This window comes from Taudactylus pleione, unplaced genomic scaffold (genome assembly GCF_031769625.1).
Source record: "Taudactylus pleione unplaced genomic scaffold, aTauple2 ptg001724l, whole genome shotgun sequence".
Lineage (NCBI taxonomy): Eukaryota > Metazoa > Chordata > Amphibia > Anura > Myobatrachidae > Taudactylus > Taudactylus pleione.
Window position 1 is genome coordinate 1,441,774 of NW_028286121.1, and position 24,896 is coordinate 1,466,669.

Genomic DNA, 24,896 nt, shown 5'->3' on the forward strand with positions numbered 1-24,896 from the left:
TTGTTCAATGACATTATGTGTAAGGGGCACTACTGGCTTGGGCATTGTATAGGGGCACCACTACTATTGTGGACAATGTATAGGGGGCACTACTACTGTGAGCAATGTATATGGGGCACTACTACAAGGGGCATTACTACTGTGGGCATTGCATAGGGGGCACTACGGTGGTTATTGCATAGGGGCACTACTACTGTGTGAATTGTATAGGGGGCACTACTACAGTGGACAAAATATATAGGGTACACTACAACTGTGGGCATTGTATAAGGGGTACTATGGTGTGGTACACTAATGAAAGGGGCATGCCTTAAGGACACATTCCTTTAGAATAATATGAATTACTGACCTGGTCCTTCCTGTATCCCTATTATTATTGTACCTTGCTGGAAACCTTCCTGCTTGGGTTTCCCAGGGAACCTGTTAGATGTACATTTGGCTGTAACTGGAGAAACGCGTAGTGCATGACGACGTTCAGACTCCACCAGTAAACCCAGCAATTCTGTGGTTGAATACTGTGAAATTATTAGTCAACAATACATTTTTGTCACTGTAGCTCCCAGTGGTCAAAGTGTGGCAGTATGACATACCGCCACTTCCCGGTCCCACTTCATTTTAGCCGCAGTAGAAAATACACCACCGCTGGAACAACGCCGGCAACATGTAGAGATGTGTCCCGCAGGGACAAAGCATTTGGTCACGGATGCACTGTAAGCAGCACGCCCTGGCTGCCAGCCAATCACGGGGCTCGCAGCTGCCAGCCAATCGCGGGGCTCGCAGCCGCCAGCCAATCGCGGGGCTCGCAGCCGCCAGCCAATCGCGGGGCTCGCAGCTGCCAGCCAATGAGAAGCTGCCAAGCAGCAGCTTCTCATTGGCTCATACTGGCGCCGGATAGTGTAAACTGCAGTGCACTGTCTACTGCAGCAGCCACGAGGACCCGGTGCTCCCGGGGGGCTCCATCCATTCCAGCAGCGCAGGTCAGAGGGGAGTAGAGAGAGGGGAGGATGTCAAAGGGGGAATAGAGAGAGGGGCAGACAGAGGCAGGCAGTTAGTATTGTAGGGGGTGAAAGAGAGGGAATCAGTGACAAGGGCAGGGTGTGAGAGAGGGGAGCAGGCAGGGAGAAGTGGGGGGTGGGTGAGAAGTACAATGGGGTGATATGGAAGCAGGGGCCCAAGGGTGAAGTGGGGGGGGGGAGATTCATTCTCCATACCCCCACCTTTAAATTCCCACTTCGAGCACTGGTAGCTCCCCTATAGGAAGTGGATTCAGGCAAAAAATGCAAAGGAGTTACTTGTTGTATAACTGTATTTCTAGTCATTCGGATCATGCCTGATGTATACAGTATTCTGTATTGCAATGCGGCAGAAAGTGACGACTGTTCGGCCATTTTTGGAGGCAGCCTGATTTTCTAAACATAAAAATGTTGGCTGGTATGGTCTCATATCATAGGGCTGGTTTGTCAGTGAAGTAGAAATCTGCAGCTTATTAGTACAAGTTAATGCCGGGCATGCATTGCCAGATAAAATGCCTGTCAGACCGACAGACATTTTATCTGGCAGCCTATCAGCCTGCGGATATCGCGGGCATACACTGTGAGATAGCTCACAGTGTATCGGCCCCGACATCTGCGCTCCGCCCCCCGGGGAGGAGACATTTCCCCATTCCTTCCATGGCAATGAACATGGGAAATGTCTGTCTGTGGGCTGCGGCCAACATTTTGCCTTGCAGATATCGCATCGGACGGGCATGGTGGACGATCCGGCATGCCCGACTGAGCGATATTTAACCCTCGGTCGTCCACACACACTACAATTATCTGGGCGACCCGCGGATATCGGCCCGATCATTGTAGAGTGTTTGCCCAGCATTAGGTGGGTGCTCTGTAAGGGCTGAGAGGATAAATATGGATCTGGCATTTACAGGTCATTACGTCCAGTTTGCGTTATGTAAAGAGCCCAAAGACAGCTGCAAAAATGCATTAGGTGCTCTAATTTTGACCTATTCTGACCCATATGAACACTTACATCTACTCAGGATTACTTCCCTGCACCCAGCAAAGAACATCCACATCGGCTTTCTCACTATACAGCCGTCTGTACACAGAGGGCCTGATTCAGAGCTGAACGCTCTGACCAGAGCGCTCGCTCTGAATCAGGGCCCTCCTACCTGAAAATGGAGCGTCCTCCTGGCCACTCGCATAGCTGTGGGTGACCACCCACAGCATATGCGAGCGGCCAAAAAGATGGTCGCGATGGTCTTTGACCATCAGGCTTGCGACGAGACCCTGCGGTAGGGTCTCGCTGCCGCAAGCCCAGGAGTGATTTTGGCTCTATCAGAGCCAAAATCACTCCCACTGACATCATTACTGATGTCAGTGGGGCCGGCTTCAGACAGTAGGCGTTCCCATGGGAACGCCTCCGTCTGGCAGCCACGCCCCCGGCACGCCCACCAAAGGGGGCGTGCTGTCAATCAACATCGACAGCACGCCCCCTTTGGTGCGAGACCCGGAGCGACGGAGAGCCCGTCGCTATCCGGGTCTCGCGCATGCGCACGACGGAGCTCCCTCCATTGTGCGCATGCGCAGTGGGGCAACATCGACCCGCTTGCGAGCGTCCTTTGCTCGCGAGCGGATCTGAATGACCCCCACAGTTCCAGGCCGAGCTTACATCCAAGCCTGCACCGATATCTATTTTACCCGGCCGGAATAAGTTATGGAGCACATAGCGCCGTCCTTCCTTCCGTGATTACCAAAGTCACAGGCACTATCCGGTAAGAACTGCCAGTGCACGCTGTTTGGATTTTTCCCCATATGCGAGACTGGCGCACAGCCCGCTATCAGCGCAGCCGGTATAACGACTCGCACTGGTCACATTGTGACGGGCTATATATTATCTGGGGATTAAGTATCGCTCTGTATACCTGTATATCCATTATCCGGAGAGTTTTTATTTTAATCATTGCAAAAGCAACTGGACTTTTCAACTCACTTTCTTCGTCATTCAGTATAAGAATCATTTTACTTGTAACTTATGTTTTTATTTCATGAGTGTTTCATTGTATAGGTTTATATTGTTACATGTCATAATTTTGTACATTAACACTTAACTGTCTAAGGGCCTGATTCAGAGCCGCTCATAAGTGGCCGTTCGCTCGTTCGGAGCGATGTTTTCACATCTGCGCATGCGTACGGATTTTAATACGCATGCGCGAACCAGTCAGTGCGGCCAGAAATCGTTTGTTCGCTATATAGCGAGGGCCTGCTACTTTGAGTGACAGGAGGAGGCGTATGTGGGTGGTAACAGGGGAAGGTGCTTGAAAACGGGGAGTGGAATTAAGAACGCTGGCGTGCTTAAAGGTCAAAACGGGGTTTTATGGGTGTGCATAATTTAAACAGCAGCGTCATTGACCACGTCACCTGGTTGTTTTATAGCCAGAACTGCTCGCAAGATTGTGGTAGGAAAAACCAGCCACAAGAATAACGAGCAGTTCATACGCTGTTCGATGTAATCGATTAATCTATTAAATAGCGGACATGACGTATGATACGAGCGGCCAGGGGGCGTTTTTTACAAAATAGCGTTCAGACATGGAGGCGTCAACAGACAGCAAAGAGCGAACGGTTCATTTGAATAGCCACCCCCTTTTTCTGAACGAACGTCCGCAAATTGCGAACGGCTCTGAATCAGGCCCTAATTACAGTGGTATTTATATCTGCTTTTTATAAAAAAAATCCAGGGTCATTATTCCGTTTTAATTCGATTCTGTATAACTATTATTAATATTATTTACGGACTCCCATTTGAGGATAAAGCTCCCGGCTCGTTACTGCTGTGTAGCTGCATTGCGGAACAGGACACGAATAACTTCTCAAGAGAATCGGTCTCTTCTTAATACTTTATTCTGGGATCACCAATCGCGGGCCCCCGGGTAGAGCGACAGGCGTCAGCGCTGCCTCATCATCCCGCCGCTACGCGCTACTGCTTTTTTGATTTCCCCATTAACTTGCTGAATCTTATACCAAAGCGTGCTAGAATACCGAAGGAGAAGGCGGAGTGTGGGAGGAAGTGTTCCAGGACGTAACTCTGCGGAGAGAAGAGAGAGGGAGGGGTTATTACACCATAGCATCGCACAGAGGGAGACCAGGGCCTAAACATACTAACCGGGTCGGTTTTGGTTCGATTCCCAAACAGGCTGGGCAAAATTTACTAGGCGGCGGTTTGACGACGGTTTCTATTCTATTCTAAACCCCGGCAGTTTGGTTTTGCAGCGGTTTCTAAATGACAGACCTGTTCTATTCTATTCTAAAATGTGTTTTGACTGTGGTTTGGCGGCGGTTTTGCTATCTGCAGATTTACTAAGGCCAAAACCGCTGCAAAACTGCCATCAAAACACATTTTAGAATAGAATAAAACAGGGCGGTCATTTAGAAACTGCTGCAAAACCGCCACCAAACCTCCGGGGTTTAGAACAGAATAGAAACCACCACCAAACCCCCAGGGTTTAGAATAGAATAGAAACCGCCACCAAACCGCCACTTAGTAAATTTTGCCCGCTGTGTCTAAAGAAACATGACTATTTATCATCTGTCAGGTTTAAGCTTAACGGAAATCCGGCATGGATGGCCATTAGTTTCGGCAGCTCTACAGTTGCTCAGTTTTGACCTTTTCCAAGCAAAACTGAGGTCATATAGAAGTTCAAATAATGGTCGCAGAAATGACGGAGAAACCTTCCAAACAATAGACCGACCTGCAGGGTGTTTGGGAGAAGCACTGCACAGATTATTATCATCTGTGCAGGCTTCATTATGTTTAAAATATTTGTAACATTATTTGACCTTTTAAACAAATGCATGGGGGGCGAACTGAATAACTGAATCTCTACATCTGTGTTGGTATGTGAAATTAGGGGGGGGGGTAAAACAACATTGGGTTCCTCCTATTTTACAATACCCAGCACAGGGCTAAACCAGCTGCTGGGGGGAGGTTGACACTATAGCAGGGAAACACTCAGCATGGGGTCTCCCTGCCATAACGACAAACAGCCCGAAACTGGTCAGCCCAGGACTGGAATTCCTCGGAAAGTTGGTATCCTAAAAATAAAATGGGGATCCCCCTCCCGTTGAACAACCAGCCCCCCTCCAGGTCTATTCCAGGCACAACCTGGGTAGTGGCTGAAGGGTTATTAGTAAACAAAATAGATTATATTCGTTACATGTGGATTACAAGAGCCAGCAAGTCAGCCCCAGCAAGATGGTATTTGTGGAACAACAAGTGCCAATATGCCCAGACATTAAGGGCTCGCTGGCACCTGTGAGTAACATATTAAAATAACCACAGTACTCACACACTGCATAAAAACCCTGACACATCCCAATCCTCTTCGTTCCAAGTTGGAATCCAGTTGTCTTGGTAAAATAACAACCCACGCAGAACCCCACGGACACACTCTGTACAGTGCTAACGCGAAATGACAGGTTAGTAGCAGACACTGCCATTGAAATACATGGGGACGTACTGATTTTCTAGGTAAAACATCTACTGGCACCAGTCATCTGATATAGAAATACCAGTGCTGTATGACTATAGTGATTTTCTAGGTATATTGTCATTAACTAATATTGGCAAAATCCAGAGTGACTTAAGTTCTGGCCATATAACTATATATTAACTCCTAGATACATGGAATGCTGTTTAGGGTCTGTTTTAGTTTTTTTATTGGTGTGGATGAGGTTACTGGGGGGTGGGGTGCAATCAGTTACTACACATGTTTGCTTCACTATATATTTAGTAGGGCACAGGCTGCAGGCCTGTTACAAGGCTGCATAGGTTTTTATTTCAAAGTGTTTTCTTTTTCTAAGTGGTATTACATGCACAGCATAAAGTTAGACAGGAGTTAAAAAGGAGGAACACAGGAGGACAACATTTAAAAAGAACTCTTTGCATCTTGGAAACATTTGAAAATCATCTTCTGAGCTTCTGGATACCCTGTAACTCAGCCACCAGCTCTCATTATAACTTGGACACACCTATTGCCTACACCCTGCTTTAGCATTGCAAGCACCTACCACTTAGTTTGCTGCAATTTTTATATGTATGTTTTTCGACTCTACACTGTTTAAATCATTCCTGTACCACTCCCAATTTATCTCCTATACCACTGTAGATCTTTAAGAATACTTTATCCTAAATTTAAAGTCCTGCAACTTTAACAGCTCCAAACTCATTTTGTTTATTATATACCTTTGAAGTTGTGCCTTTACATCTACCAGCACTGTTTTTCCTTTTATCTGATTTTTAGACATTTTAACTGTACTGTTCCTGTATCTCACTCTCATCACTACTACTGCTGTTTCTCTCCCAATATCCTCATCTACACTATGGCCCGTATTCAATTTGAGGCGAAAAGCCGGAATCCGCGGAAAAGTTTTGCTGATGACGTAATTTCGCCAGGCGGAAAAGTATCGCCGTATTCAATCTGAAAGACTTTCTGCCTATGCGGAAAGTCAATGCAATTTAATAGGCGGAAAAGTTTCACCTATGAATAGCAGGCGGAAAAAAGTGCAGAATTGGGATTTTGGGGTGCAACCTTGCGGGAATCCCCATGCAGCCTTCAGACAGTCCCCCAAAGGTAAACAGTGTTAAAAAAATTTAAAAAGACACTTAACACCCCAAAAAAAATCACTTTGAATTTGGGGGCACAAAGATAAAAACTAGCGAACTTGAATCTGAGGGGTCCCCAAGTATGCCCCAGGTGTTTTTTTTCATTGCAGGTGTTTGCGGCAGGTAGATTTTTAATGATTTTTTTCAACTTAACTTTATCAACTTTTAAATATGCTGACCCCCATTTTCAAGTACCCCAAATTTGCTGGGATAAGTTATTTTCTGCAAAAAATACTCCTGAATGCTATTCTGCATCACGTATACAAAAACGCTATTTAGCAGCTATTGAGCCTGTTTAAAGACAACAAATACCTTCAGCAAGCTAAATCGGGGGGTACCATAGCTAACCCCCATGTCAGAGCATCTTTTGGGGGGTGTCAGGCTGATTTCCCCAAATCCGACAGTACTTTCCGCCTGCTCAAGTTTCGCCAGGTCCCATTTTCGCCTACTTTCAAATTGAATATGGGGATAGGCGGGCACATGCACGATACTTTTCCACCTACAAAACACGCGATGTAGGCAAAAAAGTCCAGGAGGCGGAAAAGTATCGCGGGTCCGCTCTAATTGAATACAGCTCTATGTCTCTCTTCTTCTGCTCCCCCATCACTCAGAAGCTACATAACGCTCTCCTCTACCACCAGTTCCCATCTCTTTCCTCCCTCAATAGTCTCCTTCACCTTCTCCCCCTCCTTCCTCTCCTCTGTCTCCCTTCATCCATTCTAGTACCCTCCACCGTATCTCCCATAACTCCATTATTATTTACTCCTATTCCACCATGGTCCTGCTATTCCACCACTAAGCCCTGCACCCTCCCTTTTCTCCAAGTTACCTCTCCTCTTCTCTACACACCACACTAAGCCTCCACCTTGCCCACCACCTGCTGTCACCCTTCCTCATTCAGAAGCCCACCAAATACCCACACTATCCTTATCCCCCTGCTCTAAATCAATCTCAATCCCACACTACAGCAACCCTAACAATATCCTCCTTCTCTCTCCTCTTAACTCTGTCCCTCTCTCCTGTCTCCACTGGAAAGCCAGTTATGTCTAAAATCAACTGGTCCCCGTCCATGACAGCTTCATCTCCAACTCCTTGAATCACCTAGCCATCACCAAATCCTGGACTTATCCATCTGACACCACTTCTCCTGCAGCTATCTGCTTTGGGGGGCCTCACATTCTCTCACACTCCATGGCCTGGAGGTTGCCACGGTGTTGGGGTCCTTCTATCGTCTGGTCACTCCCACCAACTCTTACCTTCTAAATTCTCCATTTTATTAATTCCATTTAATGCTCATGGACATTCGCCTCTTCCAACTTTTTCGAGTAGCTGCCTTTCTTCGTCCCCCTGGACTTAGCTCAAAATTCCTTGATATCTTTGCTTCCTGGCTCCTAATCTTCAAATGGGCTCTCAAGACCCCTTTCTTCCTCAAAGCTTTCCAGCGCTCATCCTAACCCACTACTCCATGTTCCTTCCTCACAATCCAGCCCATCTGTGTCACCCCTGTTTGTCTGACCCCTCCCCTTTAGAATGTAAGCTCTCACAAGCAGGGCCCTCTTCCCTCATGTGCTTCTCCTTCCCTTACTTATACTTTAATATTACAACAGCACCAAATACTTGGTTGCTGACACCCTGCTGATGATTTAGGTGTTATGCAGCAATGTTTATAAATCATGTATTTGTCCTGTATTTTTTGTTCTGCTAATAACTGTTTTTCTTGTGTGCTTATTTGTTTATATACTCTGTAAGGCACTGCAGAACCCTTTTGGCGCCATAAAAAGGATAATAATAATTGGCTAAAAGCGTGGGAACGGTTGCTATGGTAGGTCTATTGTTTGGGCGGGTTTTCTGTCGTTTTATAGTCGGTTTTTAAAACCAACCATTGGTCTATGTTAAAGTATCGATTGTTGGTCTGAAGTTCTAAAGTTGGGTTTCTGGTTGGTTTGTCGTTGATTTTGGGTGGTTTGCAAAATAGATGGTAAGTCGCCCGTAAAATCCAAAAACAACTTTTAGTAAATTTACCATCAAGACCTATATCCAGAATGTATCGCAGACACAAACACACAAATGGCTTACTTGTATAGAGTGAGAGAGGCAGCCGCTGGTCCGACTGGTGTACCCCACTGTGTTCAGGGATTCCTGGGCGAAATCATCTGCATTTTTCACAATAATATTCTCCTCCAGGTTATACAACATGTTGGTGGAGACCAGCAGAGGCAGCACAGACTGCGGGGAGACAGTAAGAGCTATCACTTGCCTGCACACAACAAACTATGGGGGTCATTCAGACCCACTCGCGAGCGGCAGTACGCTCGCAAGCGGGTCGATGTTCCCCACTGCGCATGCGCACGATGGAGGGAGCCCGTCCCAACGAGCGACGGGCTTTCCATCGCTCCGGGTCTCGCACCAAAGGGGGCGTGCTGTCGATGTTGATTGACAGCACGCCCCCTTTGGTGGGCGTGCCGGGGGCGTGCCTGCCAGACGGAGGCATTCCCATGGGAACGCCTACCGTCTGGAGCCAGCCCCACTGACATCACTAGTGATGTCAGTGGGAGTGATTTTGGCTCTGATAGAGCCAAAATCACTCCAGGGCTTGCGGCTGGGAGACCCTACCGCAGGGTCTCCTTCGCAAGTCTGATGGTCGCGATGGTCAAGACCATCGCGACCATCTTTTAGGACCCTCGAATATGCTGTGGGTGGAGGAGGGCCCTGATTCAGAGCGAGCGCTCTGGTCAGAGCGTTCGGCTCTGAATCAGGCCCTATGTACATATACATACACACAGTACTGTGCAAAAGTTTTAGGCAGGTGTGGAAAAAATGCTGCCAAAAATAGAAGTGTTAATAGTTTATTTTTATCAATTAAAATGCAAAGTGAATGAACAGAAGTGGAATCTAAATCGAATGAACATTTGGTGTGGCCACCCTTTGCCTTCAAAATCAAGCATAAATTCTTCTAGGTACACTTGCACACAGTTTTTGATGGAACGCGGCAGGGAGGTTGTTCCAAACATCTTGGAGAAGTAACCACAGATCTTCTGTGGATGTAGGCTTGCTCAAATCCTTCTGTCTCTTCATGTAATCCCAGACAGACTCGATGATGTTGAGATCAGGGCTCTGTGGGGGCCATATCATCACTTCCAGGACTCCTTGTTCTTCTTAATGACATTGGCTGTATGTTTGGGGTTGTTGTTCTGCTGCAGAATACATTTGGAGCCAATCAGACGCCTCCCTGATGGTAATGCATGATGGATAAGTACCTGCCTGTGTTCCTCAGCATTGATGACACCATTAATCCTGACCAAATCCCCAACTCCATTTGCTGAAATGCTGCCCCAAACTTGCAAGGAGCCTCCACCATGCTTCACTGTTGCCTGCAGACACTCACCTTCTGTTACAGCCAAATAATTCAACTTTTGACTCATCAGTCCAGAGCACCTGCTGCCATTTTTCTGCACCACAGTTCCTATGTTTTTGTGCATAGCTGAGTCGCTTGGCCTTGTTTCCACGTCGAAGGTATGGCTTTTTGCCCGCAATTCTTCCATGAAGACCACTTCTGGCCAGACTTCTCCAAACAGTAGATGAGTCTACCTGGGTCCCACTGGTTTCTGCCAGTTCTGAGCTGATGGCACTGCTGGACATCATCTGATTTCAAAGAAAAGAAAGCATGATACATCTTTCATCTGATGCACTAAGTTTCCTTGGCCGACCACTGCGTCTACGGTCCTCAACGTTGCCCGTTTCTTTGTTCTTCTTCAAAAGAGCTTGAACAGGACATCTTGATACCCCGGTCTGCTTTGAAATCTTTGCCTGGGAGAGACCTTGCTGCTGCAGTATAACTACTTTGTGTCTTGTTGCTGTGCTCAGTCTTGCCATAGTGTATGACCTGTCACAACCTCACCTTTGTAGCAGAGTTTGGCTGTTCCTCACCCAGTTTTAAGACTCCTACACAGCTGTTTCTGTTTCAGTTAATGATTGTGTTTCAACCTACATATGAAAATGATGATCATTGTCACCTGTTAGGTACGATTGGTTAATCATACACCTGACTATAATCTGACAAAATCCCTGACTGTGTGCAAGTGTACCTAGAAGAATTGATGCTGTTTTGAAGGCAAAGGGTGGTCACACCAAATATTGGTTTGATTAGATTTATTTTCTGTTCATTCACTTTGCATTTTGTTAATTGATAAAAATAAACTATTAACACTTGAAAGCATTCTCACTGTGCAGATTTTTTTCCACACCTGCCTAAAAAACTTTTGCACAGTATTGTATATATAAATTTATGCACACACATATATTCATGTACACACACACTAGAGATGTGAGCGGACCTCCGTGTTTTGGTTTTGCCCAAGCAAACTTCAAGTATTTTATAACCTTCAAAATGTATAAAAACAGCTAAAATCATTTAATTTGGGACGGTTTTTGTTCCTATACTATTATTAACATCACTAACATTAACTTCCAGTCAATTTTGACCACCACTCACAGTGGTATGCAGTCAGGATGCCGACGGTCTAAATGCCGACTGTCTGCATCCCGACTGTCTAATCCCGGCAATGTCTAATGACAGGCGTCGAAATCCAGACGCCTGTCATTTTACCTACGCCGGGAGCCCGACACCCGGCATACAGATCAAAGGTAAGCCGGATGCGGACAGACGCGGGGGGGGGGAGGTTTAAGGGCTTCCGGGACAGGGGGATTTAGGATTAGGCACCCCCCCAGGAGGGTTAGGGACAGGCACCCCTGGGGGGAGGTTACGGTTAGGCAACCCTAAGGGAGGGTTAGTGTTAGGGGGGGGTTTAAGTTAGTGAATAGGAAAATACTTACCTGTCGGGATCTTCACTGCCGGTCTTCCAGCATCGAACCGCTATGCCCCCCCCCCCTTAGGAAAAAAAAATAGAAAATAAAGTATTTGCAGTGCCACAAAGAGGGGGGTGCTGTGAGGAGGCACAAGCAGTGTGATGGCTCCAGCCTCCTTGGTCCCAATGCAACCCAGGGGGGCGGCAATGGACCTGGGACCCTGCCAGGCCCTTTCAAGTATCAAGGGCAACTTGTACCTGCTCCTCACGCCCCTAGGCTCGCCTACACACACACACACACACACACACACCCATTACCTGTACTGTTATCCCATACGGTTTATATTCAGCGTGGAGACCACGGGAAAAGTAGTCCACAAAGGCCTTAGGGAGATAGAAAGTTGACCGTTATTACAAGTGGAGGGGAACTATATGCTGGAGCAAGTTCTGTCAGGGAAATCGGTTTATTGTATCAGGAAAAGCGGCGAGGCGAGTTTCAGAAAGTATATTTTGATTTTAATATTTTGCCCTTAATAATAACAACAGCTCCTTCCAGTTATCACCATGAGCTGTGCCATGATTATCAATTAAATTTCCTTTATTTCATTTATTGTTTTATTTAATTAATTTAAAAAGTGACATCCATTGAAAGCATTAGAAAAAAAAAAAAAAAGGTTATATTTTTGGCCAATTTGATTCACACATTTCACTGACAAAAAAAAATAAAATAAAAATTCTAAAAATGTCCCAAAAACATTTTTTTTTTCTTTAAATAAATTTATATATATTTGTTTAAGTACATGGCATTGCCCGAGTTTAAGTCTTCAAGTTATTGAGTTTTATTATGTGATGTCGTCCAAATCCATCCAGTGGAAGGCCAAGAACAGGCTCCCTGGGCCAAAGTTCTGCCCGGCTCACTCTGCCGTGAGGTCCAACCGGGACCCCCAACCACTCCATTAGATTTTTTTTACTGACTTACCTATCAATCATGAACAAGCAGACACCACATTGTGTTTTTATCCCCATAGGGAGACACAATTTATTATCATTTTATTGCACTTCTGCACTTAAAATTGAATTGTGTAGCGCTAAAACCCTTTATCATTGTCTCATATATAGCAGCCTTACGCGAGGCCCGAGCAGCCTTACAGTGGAAAAATGGAGACCTTGGGGAATGGAATGCTGGCTATAATGGATGGTGTAGTCACATAATAATAATAATATTATAGATACCTTTGTGGCACAATACACAGTGACCAATGCTAAAGGGCGATTGCCAGCTTCAGATGCCAAGTTTATTATCAGACCTTTCTTCCTAGGAAAGAGGATAACAAACTTCAGTTACTGTAGAGAAATATAATAGTTTACACATTGGCAACATGTAACTACCACACGTATTATATGTTTTTATCTGACCCCAGAAAGTTTTACCTTGCTAACCAGCCCTTATGAATTTACTTTCCCTGCTCGGAAAAAGGAATGTTAGACCACTAAAAGTTTCATATGTAAAAACTCAGCTGTCTAACGGGGGGGATGATTCAGCCGGAGCTGGATGATATAGCGTAACATAACTAAGGTTTTATAATGACATTAAAAAAAAAAAAGAAAACTGGTCACCAATATCCCCTCACAAGTTTGCATGAAGGCTGCACACCGCAGCCTCAGGGGTTGGTATAATTGAAACCTGCCCCCAGTCCCCCTCTCCAGTGAATATACGCCGCATGCATGCAAACTGCAACTATTCACTGCTTGAATGCCAAGGAGAGCAGAGGGTGAGAGGGGACTCCCCACCTCCTCCCCACCATAGGACACTGCAGCCCACAGGATGGATTGTGGGACAGTTCCCAAATTGAAGGACTGTTGGATGAGGAGCCTTCTACGCTGCCCCCATCCATGTTAGTCAGAGCCTTTTGTCTCTAGTACCCACCGTGTATCTGTCAGGAGGCCTGACCTCCAACATGTTCTACTGCGCATATGGAGCTTCTCCGCAGCGTCCATGTTAGACTGACGTGCCCTGAGACTCTCCCCAGCATTACAGCTATGCAAAGCCCAACAGTTGGCCCAGACACTCTGTATTACCACTGTTTGTCTAGTGGAGCACAACGTCACATACCACCAGGGTGTATTTCCACCTGGTGCACTACAACACCAGGCATACCCAATCTCTCTAGACTGCATCGAATACCCAGTGGTATTGCAGCTGCTTTATCCCTGTATCTACAACGACCTGTACTCGGGGACGGACTGGGGCTATAGATCAGCCCTGGCAGTCTGCCCTGTGTGTGCGCCTTAGGCGATCGCGAAGGGGGGCGTGGCTAAGTTTCAAGGGGGCGTGCCATGAGTCACAGGGGCCTGGCCTTGCAGCATGGCCCCAACTGTTCCTGACTGAGCAGAGTGCACTGGCCCATCACTGCCGCCGGGCCACCCCTTCTGCCTGAGCTCACATTGTGAATCCGGCGGCGGTTGTGGAAGGCGGAGACACTTCCATCTTCCTCAAACCGGCCATTTGCCAGAAGTGCCAGATGGCCAATCTGGCTCTGCTTGTATTTCTGCCTGGTTAATAAACCTAAGCACTGGTTAACATGTCCCACGTGTGGACTAACCACCACCAGCACCTTTGCTGTGCACTTCACCAATCCTGCATGCACCATCAGTACTCCCATGGTGTGAGAGTACTATTATTCTGCTATTAGGTTACTGATCCCTGTGTCCTAACCTTGGTCACTCTGCTAATAGTTCCACCAATATCGGAACGGTTGGGAGTTATTTCAGGTAAGAGTAAATTAGAAACATACCGTGCCACCATTTGTGGAAGTACAATTCGGGTCATCTGGAAAGAAAGAGAGAAGGGCATTATTTAACCCTGTAGGGAAAGGGACAGGCTCATAGCTTACTTCTGCATGGGTCACAGACTTACGTGCACTGCTGACAGGATGTTGCAGTTAATAACGTCAGTTACTTTCTGATGAATGACAAAAAAATATATGAATAAAACCAAGTTACTCCATACCTCCCTACATTATGATATAGCAGGACAAATATGACCATGTCCCTTATCCCCCTCCAAACACAAACCACACCATGCAAATCTACAATGGAGATGCAGTTAAAGCAGGAGACGTTATGGAAGGTTACTAGCAAATCTGGTGATAATCCAAGTCCTGAAGATGTAGGTAGAGCTATGGAGACAATTGGTCTAGCAGTGGAATCACATGTTTATTCCAGTGTCCATGGTAAGGATGATATGTGGGTAACTCTGCAAATGGCTTATGAAAATAAAGGATTAATGAGAAGAATTAAATTGAGGTGCACATTGTATGCTACAAAGCTTAGAGCATGTAAGAACTTGAACGAATACATAGACAGAATTTTACCCATCTCTCAGCAATTGACTTCAGTTGGCATCGCAACAGATGACAAGAAGGTTGAAATGGCGATGCTGCAAAATCTTATGCAAGAGTACGACTCCTAGGCAGTAGCATTCAAGACAAGTACTACGAAGCTAACCACAGTGACTGTATGTGGTAAATTATTGCATTTTCACTGTATACTGGTACCTACAGAAACAAGTGCAAAAAATTCTGTTTTACTGTCAAAAATGTCAAAGTGCAAAAAGCCGAAGTATAGATGTTTCAAATGTCACAAGTTGGGACATAAGGCCTCAGAATGCAGATTAAATGTATCAAGTGGTACCTTAACACTGAAATGTGACAACGGGAATAAGTTAACTTTAATTGTAGCAGACTGCAACCTAAGGACTGCTGGTACATGGACTTAAGAGCCACAAGGCATTTCAGCTGTAATGAAAGTTGGTTCAAACCATTAAGGCCGTGTTAGTCAATTATAGTCAGAGGTATATCAGGCAAGGTCCTACATGCCCCAAAAGTCGGGACAATTACTATATACTTAATAGTGAAAGGCAAGGTAATTGTCACAGATGTGGAAGACATATTATTTGTGCCTAACCCAGGAACTAATCTAATTGCCATACGTGTACTTGAGAGGAGAGGAAAGAGAGTCCAATTTTCGAAAGGTCGGTGTGTTGTTTACAACTAAAGAGGTTCCAACAACGGCATACCCTAGACAGTGGAATGTCGTGCAATGGTAGCTGCTGAATCCAATCAATCAATGGAGCTGTGGCACAGGCAGCTAGGACACCTAGGCTAAGACAATGTACAGGAGCTTCAAAGTGGTATGGCAACTGGGCTGTCAATGGACAGTCCTGTAAGACCACCATGTGAGATGTGCTCGGGAGGTGAAACGTGTTTGCTTGCCCAAGTACCGTTGGAGTTAGTACATACTGATGTATGTGGACCAATGGAGGTAGATTCAATGAGTGGGAAATGTTACTTTGTGAAACTCATCGATGATGCTACAAGGATGAAACAATAGCAAAGTAACAAATAACTTCAACGTGTACAAGAGTCTCGTAGAAAACCAAACAGGTCTGAAACTGAAACTACTAAGCTCTGACAATGATGAAGAATACGATAATAAAGATATGGCCAACTGTCTTAGAGAAAATGGCGCACAGCATTAGCTAACTATCGACCTATGCACTGGAACAGAATTGCGTAACTGAAAAAGCAAATAGGACAATAGTTGAAAAATAATGAGCTATGATGAGTGATGCGGGTCTTCACAAGAGATTTTGGGGCGAAGTCGTATGAACAGCTGTTCTCCTCAAAGATCGATCACCTACAGTGGCAGTCATGGACAAGAGACTATTGTAGGTGTGGACTGGTGGAGGGTCAAATATCAGTCACCTATGTGTATTTCCAATATTTTCGGAGCTTGACTACGGGAACATTCGCCATCTTCAGATGGCGTTTGTTCCCACACCCTATAGGAAAGGAGTCCTGGATTTTGAAGAGGGATCCATCCAGATTCTTCCGCCACTGCCCAGCTCCTCCCACCAGACGCTGGGGCTTTGTGCGCCTCGTGAACTCTAGTAACAGGGATCTGTAACAGCTATTTTTTATTTTTTTAAGATATTTTTAAGAAAACACTTTACATAGCAATATGGGTCCCATTGGGATGTAATCAGGAAGCCGCCGGCTTCCCGAAAGTGAAAGTCCAGAATGGAACTAATGATAGGGGTCTAAATACAGACACCTATCATTAGCCCTCACGCCGAAATCCCGACCCCAAACGTAGGTAAGCCGGGCACCAGGAGCTGTTAGCCGTGGGGGGGGTTGAGGTTTAGGGACTCCTGTGGGGACTTAGGGTAAGGCACCCCCTGGGAGGGTTATTCTTGGGGAAGGGGGGATTAGCGTCAGGCACCCCCGGGGGGGTTAGGTTTAGGGTGCAGAGAGGGGTGGGTTAGGTTTAGGCACTAGGGGGGAGGTTAGGGGTAGGGACCACTAAGGGAGGGTTGGGGGGGAGGGCTAGGGATAGGGTTAATACTTACCCTGTTGGGATCGCCATCTGCGGCGATATTTCATCTGCCGGGCTTAGGTCCGACGGTATAACATACCAATTCTGTCCCATTACCTCTGTAGTTTGCAAACAAGATGTTACCAATTTACATTGGCTATACTGTGCCGCTGTGATAATACGGCTTTTCTGGGAATGCTTTGCAGATGTGCGCAGGTGTGAGCCATCTACAGCATATGCAGCGGTGTACCTGAAAGCCCATACACAGTTACAGTTTCACTTATCTCCAGAATTAAAAAGAGGCTGTGCTCAGGAAAAACTCCAACTTATAGACAGTTTCTCAAACACACACCTCCAATCAACCCACTGGCCAAACAACATACCAGCTGACCAACACCTAAACTAATCTGCCTAGCAACAAGGCTGTCAAACCAGCCAATCAGCAAAAAACAAAACAAAACAGGATTCTTATCTATTCTCAAGCTTATTCAGCTTTCACCTGCCATTCATGCTCTACACCAGGGGTGGGGAACCTTTTTTTCTTTCGAGGGGCCATAAATGTAACATTATTTGCGGGTCTGGTGTAGGCCACGTGATGTCACACATGGGCAGGGCCACAATCGCCGGTGATTACAGCAATGCCAGGAGCATCCTGAGGATGCTCTGGGGAGCTGTAAGGGCAGCGGTGTGACTGTCTGAAGCGTCCTACGGAAGCTCCAGGCGGCACTTCTGCATAGATTCTGGCTGCAGTGCGCCATTCTAGGCACCCTGCTAGCCAGATGAGGCTAGCATAAAAAAAAAGCTCTGAGGGCCAGACCAAATGATTCCGAAGGCCTTATACGGCCCCTGTGCCTGAGGTTCCCCGTCTCTGCTCTACACCATTAAATAAATTTATATATAATACTTACCTGGTTTACATCGGGAACATCGAGAAACTTACATCCCACGTCACTATAGACCATGCCAACATTATTCACTGTAACAGAGAAGCAAGTCATTAACTTGGTGATAGCACTACGTAAGGTGACAGAAAATATATGAAAAAGGGAAATAAAAGGAGGTGGAGACAGAGAAGCAATAGAATGACAGAGACAGAGGACAGGATGTACTAAGCATCGCATTCCGCCACTTATCAGGTACATACCGGTGTTAATTACGCCGCTATGTACATAGAAATGCGATTAAAGTCACAAAGGACAGCTCTCCCGATAAGCGACAGAGAGACTAATGGGATTATGAGCCAGAAGTCCCTCAGGTGTCCTGCGGCGCACGCACAGAATGACGCGTGCGCCGCAGGGGACACTGGGAAGGACCCGATAGGATCCCTCCCAGGGCAGAATGCAAAAAGAAGCCCATAAGCTTCTACTGGGCAATGTCATACAAAGACGGCGCTGCCCACCAGGTTGAAGCTCCGGAATGTATCGCAGTCCGGCGCTTGGTACATATGGAAAATGCGGCCAAATTCTGCAAACAACAGTTTTCTGATTTTTTTGGCCACATTTATCCCACCCAGAGTGAGAGAGGAGGAAAAAGATATTTAGCCAGAGTTGGGAGAGATAGAGGACCTCATTCAGAGTCGGTCGCAAGCGCCGATGCGCTCGCAACCAACTCGATGGTCAGTCCTGCGCGTGCGCAAGCTCACAGCGAGAGAGAAACTCTCTCGCTCTGGAGCTCGCCACCAAAGGGGCGGCTGTCAATGATGATCGACAGCTCGCCCCATTGGGTATGCGGGCCGGGGGGGGGGGTGGTCAGCACAAACGGAGGCCATTTGTGGGCGGCCGCACTGACATCATCAATGATGTCAGTGGGGAGCTTCCTGTTCAAACAGAGCAGGAAGCTCCCAGGGGCTTACAAGTGCCAAGACCCAACCTTAGGGTCTTGTCTTAAGCCCCGATGGTCGCGATGGTGATGACTATCGCGACCATCACCCTGGTCGCAAGCTAAGCTGTGGTTGGTAACTAACAACTTAGCTAGCGACCAGGAGGCAGCACTTTAAAAAAATTAAGCGTCCGCCCTCATTCAGAGAGATCGATCGCTTCTTGCGACCGCCTCTGAATGAGGGCCAGAGTGTGGGTAATTGCAATAGGAGGGGAAAAACAGAGTGGGATAGGGAAAGTGACAGAGAGAGGGAGAGAAGGAGGAAGGAGGAGAGAAAGAGAGCAGCAGAGAAAGAGGGAGGAAAAAAGTGTGACAGAGAAAGGGGGGATAGAGTGCAAGGGAGAGAAAAAAAGAGTGACAGAAAGAGGGGGGATAGAGAAAGAAGGGGGAGAGAGTGCAAGAGAGAAAAAAGAGTGACAGAGAAAGGAGGGGAGAGAGTGCAAGGGAGAGAAAAAAGAGGGATAGAAAAAGAGGGGGTAGAGAGTGCAAGAGAGAAAAAAGAGTGACAGAGAAAGGAGGGGAGAGAGTGCAAGGGAGAGAAAAAAGAGGGATAGAGAAAGAGGGGGGAGGGAGTGCAGGGGAGAGAAAAAAGAGGGATAGAGAAAGAGGGGGGAGAGAGTACAGGGAGAGAAAAAAGAGGGATAGAGAAAGAGGGGGGAGAGAGTGCAAGGGAGAGAAAAAAGAGTGACAGAGAAAGAGGGGGAAGAGAGTGCAAGGGAGAGAAAAAAGAGGGCTAGAGAAAGAAGGGGGAGAGAGTGCAAGAGAGAAAAAAGAGTGACAGAGAAAGGAGGGGAGAGAGTGCAAGGGAGAGAAAAAAGAGGGATAGAGAAAGAGGGGGGAGAGAGTGCAAGGGAGAGAAAAAAGAGGGATAGAGAAAGAGGGGGAGAGAGTGCAAGGGAGAGAAAAAAGAGGGATAGAGAAAGAGGGGGGAGAGAGTGCAAGGGAGAGAAAAAAGAGGGATAGAGAAAGAGGGGGGAGAGAGTGCAAGGGAGAGAAAAAAGAGGGATAGAGAAAGAGGGGGAGAGAGTGCAAGGGAGAGAAAAAAGAGGGATAGAGAAAGAGGGGGGAGAGAGTGCAAGGGAGAGAAAAAAGAGGGATAGAGAAAGAGGGGGGATCAAGAAAGAGAAGTGAGAGAAAAACTGGTGGAAGAGAGGAAAGGGAAGGGGAGAAAGGATGAGTGTGGGGGGGAGAGGAATAATGATCAGGGGAAAGAGTTGTAGAGGGTAAGAGAGAGGGAAGTTTTGCATAGTTATCACGGTCCTCCTCCTGGTGAGGGCTATAATTGAATGTCACAGTAGCCTGCCTTCCCCGGGGGCCTTCTGTAGTGCTTCCCCATACAGAGCATGGCGATATCTATTTGCCCTGGGCAGCTGTGTTACACGTACTGCTCATGTCCTCCCCTCATGTAATCTCAGAATAGAGTCATTTGGGGGGAGCCCACAGGAAAATAAATACTTTATTATTAAAATAGATGGATAAAATAAAGCTGATTTTTAAAAATGTAAATTTTTGTTTTTTTTTGTTGGTATTATTTACTAACTTTACTTATTTTTAAACATCGTTTTGACGCCCAGATACGCCTGCACCACTCCCCCCGTTCACAAGCACCTTTCCCTGTTACCACCCACAAACGGCGCTGTCACTCAAAGTAGCGCTCAGTCTTTGTTCTACGAGCGCACGATTCCCGATCGCAGTGACTGGTTCGCGCACGCACACTGCGATGCATATGCACGATATGAACCATCGGCAACTACGAGCGAACGCTTCTTAGCGTCCTGGTCTGAATCAGGACCACTGTTCCTATAACTCCTAAGCATGCTTGTTTACTTTTTGTGGCACCCCTCCAGAAGATCTCCCAAAGGGAGGTCCAGAGTGCCGTTTGGGGGCGTGATCATGTGATCCCCGCCATAACGTCAATCCCGGGAAAATGCACAGCACTACGCAGTAACGTATGGGGTTTAAGGACATTCGCTCTACTTTCCTGGGAGAACTCACCAAAATGAGGGAGCCTGACCAGAGTACACTCATGGGTGCAGGACTGGATCTCCTGGTCACTACGTGAGGCGCTATAGAGACCTGGTGGAGAGGTGGGCGCTGATTGCGCGGCTGCCATTTATTTCAGATTCATAGCTGCACTAACATGCAAACGCTGGTCTCAGCCTTCCCCTCGTGTACTGGCGAGCGCCGGACATTGCAAGCCCTGGACAATGCAAATCTGCAGATGGACTCAAACACTCCGCCATCGGTGCATCATCGCGACCACCGCCGATACTTGCGGCACCCTATGAATGCGCAGTATCTCCTTACGAACTTCAACGGCCTCTGTGGCTGCGCCTCTGCATTTCAGAACGCAGCTGCGTTCACCGGCAAATAGCAGTAGCAAATAATCGCTCAACTGCGCAAACAGCGACTCTGTGTCCATCTCTGAATCAGACCCAATGTGCTTTACCCACAATGTCAGATAAAACAACACCAAATGCTGGCTTGATAGCTACCAAGGATTCCAATGTCCAGGTCCTTTAAACCCTCTTCGATCTTGGGATAGATTTCAGGTCCTCCGGTGAAATCCGCCTGGATTATCTTGGTTCTCCGTCCTGTCTGGAGCTCTGTGGAGGTAACACACACACAGGGGTCACAGACGATCCCAGCAGCCTGGCGCAGATCCCTATATTATTGCATGCCTGAACCAGATGGGCGCGCACAGTGGAACGGATCGCCCCAAACCTGGGATTTCAGTCCACTAATAAAATAATAATACTACAGTAGTACAAATTAAAAATGTGAAAATAAACATTACAACATTTGAAGAAAAATAAAGTTGTAAAAAAATATTGTTATTGGGAAAAAAAAAAAAAATTCCATGAAACCGCCCTGTGGCGTCGTTTTCAGGCTATCACCTCTTAGCTTATAAATGACCTGCTGCATTAAATATTCGGCATAATCTCTGTATCTTACTCTATATCTCCCCCACTGTAAGAACAGTTATCGTCACAGTGGACGTCACTAGCAAAATATCATTTTGTATATTTTATTTTAAATTCAACATGTTGTTTTATTAGAATCACAATCTTTCTTTTGTTATTTAAGGTACATAAGTGTCACAGCTCACTGGAGCCCAGCTCCTTCTTACCGGGCCCGGCGGCACTGGTCTTCCTGGGTGCAGCAGTGGCTCTGTAACGGGAGGATGCCGGTCTTCGGCACCCGCCACTGTGAGGTTCTTCCTCACTGCCGGTGGTCCCTCTCCCCAGCTGCTGCCGGCATCTCCCCTCTGCTTTAGCTACTGCTGCGGGCAGTTTTGGTCCCTGTGGCTGCAGCTCCCATAGGGATGTACGCAGCGCTACGTTTGAAATTTATAAGGGCATGCATGCTAAAACATGACATCATGTTGGTGCTACATTTGAATCTCTTCTGCTAGAATTCCCAGCACACTTACCTGTGTTCTGATCCGGTCCATCTGACCTGATTCTGCCCATCCCCTGGTACCGCACTGCCCGCCTGGTTCTGAGCTGTTTCTGGCGACTGCCATCGAGTATGCCTCACAGTGACCAGTCCTTCTGCCTGCCTTTGTATCCAACAGCCTGTACGTACGAACTAGAGATGTGCGCCGACCCTCGTGTTTTGGTTTTGGATCTGGATCTCCCCTGGTTTTGGATCTGAATCTGGTTTTGGAATTTTTTCATTAGTGTTTTGTTTTTGTGTTTTGGTTTTGGATCTGGATTTTTCTTAAAAAATCATAAAAACAGCTAAAATCACACAAAATGGTCCTGTTTTTGTTCCTACAGTATAATTAACTTCAATAAGATTTGTTTCCAGTAATTTGCAATCAATTTTGACCACCTCACAATATTATTTGCTTCATCTAGTTAAGGCCAAAAGGTTGCATCCAGCTAGCTGGCTGACTAAGCTAAGTGACACAGTGGGCGGCACTAACAGTTCAGTTTCTAATTTCCAACATGGATACAGTGTGTTATACAGTGTGGGTTGGATACACCAATAGTGCACTTAGTGTGACAGCAGTGTCAGCAGAGCAGGGCTGCTGACGTTGTCCTCAGTACATGGAATGGCAGTGCTGCAGTACTGGCAGTGTCCTCAGTGCAGGGTGCCAGGGATGTTGGCAGTGCGGAGGTACCAGCAGTGTCTTTAGTGCAGGTGTTCTGGCTGTGTCGGCAGTGCGGGGGTGCAGCAGTGTGTTAGTGCATGTTTGCTGGCTGTGTCGGCAGTGCAGGGGTGCCAGCGGTGTCTTTAGTGCAGGTTTGCTGGCTGTGTCGGCAGTGCAGGGGTGCCAGCTGTGTCTTTAGTGCAGGTTTGCTGGCTGTGTCGGCAGTGCAGGGGTGCCAGCGGTGTCCTCAGTGCAGGTTTGCTGACTGTGTCGGCAGTGCAGGGGTGTTCGCAATGCAGGGTGTCGGCAGAGCGGGGGTGACAGCGATGTCCTCAGTGCAGGTTTTCTGACTGTGTCGGCAGTGCAGGGGTGCTGGTGGTGTCCTCACTGTGGGAGTGTCGACAGTGTCAGCAGTCTGAGGGTCGCTGACAGTGTCCTCAGTACGTTGGGCAGCAGTGCATGAATGTTGGCAGCGGTGGTGTCGGCAGTGGGGGATAGTGCCAGTGGGGGTGTCGGCAGTGTCGGCAGCGGGGGGTGCCGGCGGTGTCAGGCGACGGGGGATGGCGGGTGCCATCTTTTTTCCCTCCTTTGTAGTGTTTTCAATGGGCCTAACGCTGATTGGCTGAGAGCCGTGACAGACGGCTCTCTCAGCCAATCAGCGTTAAGCCGCTCAAAACAAAACCTCGCGACTCGACAGAGGGGTTGCGAGGTTTTGCCTCGGGTCAAGGATCCGGGGCAGGCAGGGTGATCCGAGCTGCGCTCGGATCGCCCCGGATCCCCGAAATTTGTGTGGGTCCGGTACTCAGAACCGGACCGGCTCATCTCTAGTAGGAACCCAGGGAAAAGGACCATGACATGCATATGGGGTGCAGAGTAGCCCAAAACCCCTTGCTGGGACCCTGCCACTAATACATTAGACTCTGCTCCACTATTCTGGGTCCAAGCCAATCCTATTGTGCAGTCAGCATCCATGCCATCCTAATGAGAGTTGTGACAGTCGACATTGTAAAGCATCATGTTTAAACATATAATGCCAACACCATTATAATTCTCTAATCACCAATGCAACAGTGCCGGTATTCTCCTGTAGATATAATGCAGTCGAGATATTGACTGTCCCCCTGAGCTCTGTTAAGTTCTCCTTACAGTGAGGTGCCTAAAACTCGAGCTAGAGTGAGAGAGAGGGGGAGGGAGAGAGAGGGGGAGGGAGAGAGAAGGGGAGGGAGAGAGAGGGGGAGTGAGAGAGAGGGGGAGGGAGAGAGAGGGGGAGGGGGAGAGAGAAGGGGAGGGAGAGAGAGGGGGAGGGAGAGAGAAGGGGAGGGAGAGAGAGGGGGAGGGAGAGAGAGGGGGAGGGAGAGAGAAGGGGAGAGAGAGGGGGAGGGAGAGAGAGGGGGAGGGAGAGAGAGGGGGAGGGAGAGAGAAGGGGAGAGAGAGGGGGAGAGAGAGAGAAGGGGAGAGAGAGGGGGAGGGAGAGAGAGGGGGAGGGAGAGAGAGGGGGAGATCAGCGGAATCTCTCAAGGTCTCACCTATTCCTTCCGCAACTCTTTGAAGCTTCTTCAGAGTCCGACTGACGAGGACGATATTGAGTCCCCTCCGGGCCAGCTATGGACGAAACACATGGGTGTGATAGAGAATCGATATTCAGGTGAACGACAGACGAGCAGATATATACTGACCTCCTCAGCGAAGGCTTTTCCTATCCCATCGGTCGCTCCTGTTACCACTATCGGTCAATAAAAAAAATATAGATATATAGTTGATAAATATAGAAAAGCCAAGAGCAGTGACTAAGTACAGTCTCAATTACATTTTTGCAGAGAGCAACCTGTTAATCATCATTAACAAGTTTAAATGGATTGGGTACAGGATACGAGCGCTCAGGATCCCGCCAGGGTTACGATACTGTTGTGTATAGATCCCCTCTGTTTGTTTGTGCTAATCTCTTGAACCACTGGATAGATTTGGATGGGGGTTTTCGCTATTTAACAGCTTCTCAAACTCGGTCCTCAGGACCCCAAACAGTGCATGTTTTCCAGGTCTACTCCCAGAATCACAAGTTAAATAATTAGCTTCACCTG

The 24,896-nt window shown here is 47.3% G+C and overlaps 1 protein-coding gene across 1 annotated transcript; it reads right to left on the reverse strand.

Annotated features, from left to right (window-relative positions):
* Window positions 1-3,029: 3,029 nt before the first annotated feature.
* Window positions 3,030-24,541, reverse strand: LOC148439531 (very-long-chain 3-oxoacyl-CoA reductase-B-like; the record flags this gene model as incomplete). The annotated part of the gene is made up of 10 exons (XM_088464629.1): window positions 3,030-4,083; window positions 8,737-8,886; window positions 11,784-11,849; window positions 12,699-12,780; window positions 14,261-14,295; window positions 14,383-14,427; window positions 17,750-17,817; window positions 21,215-21,325; window positions 24,345-24,420; window positions 24,495-24,541. Coding segments are annotated over 10 exons (788 nt in total), but the record flags the coding sequence as incomplete, so codon positions are not given.
* Window positions 24,542-24,896: the final 355 nt, after the last annotated feature.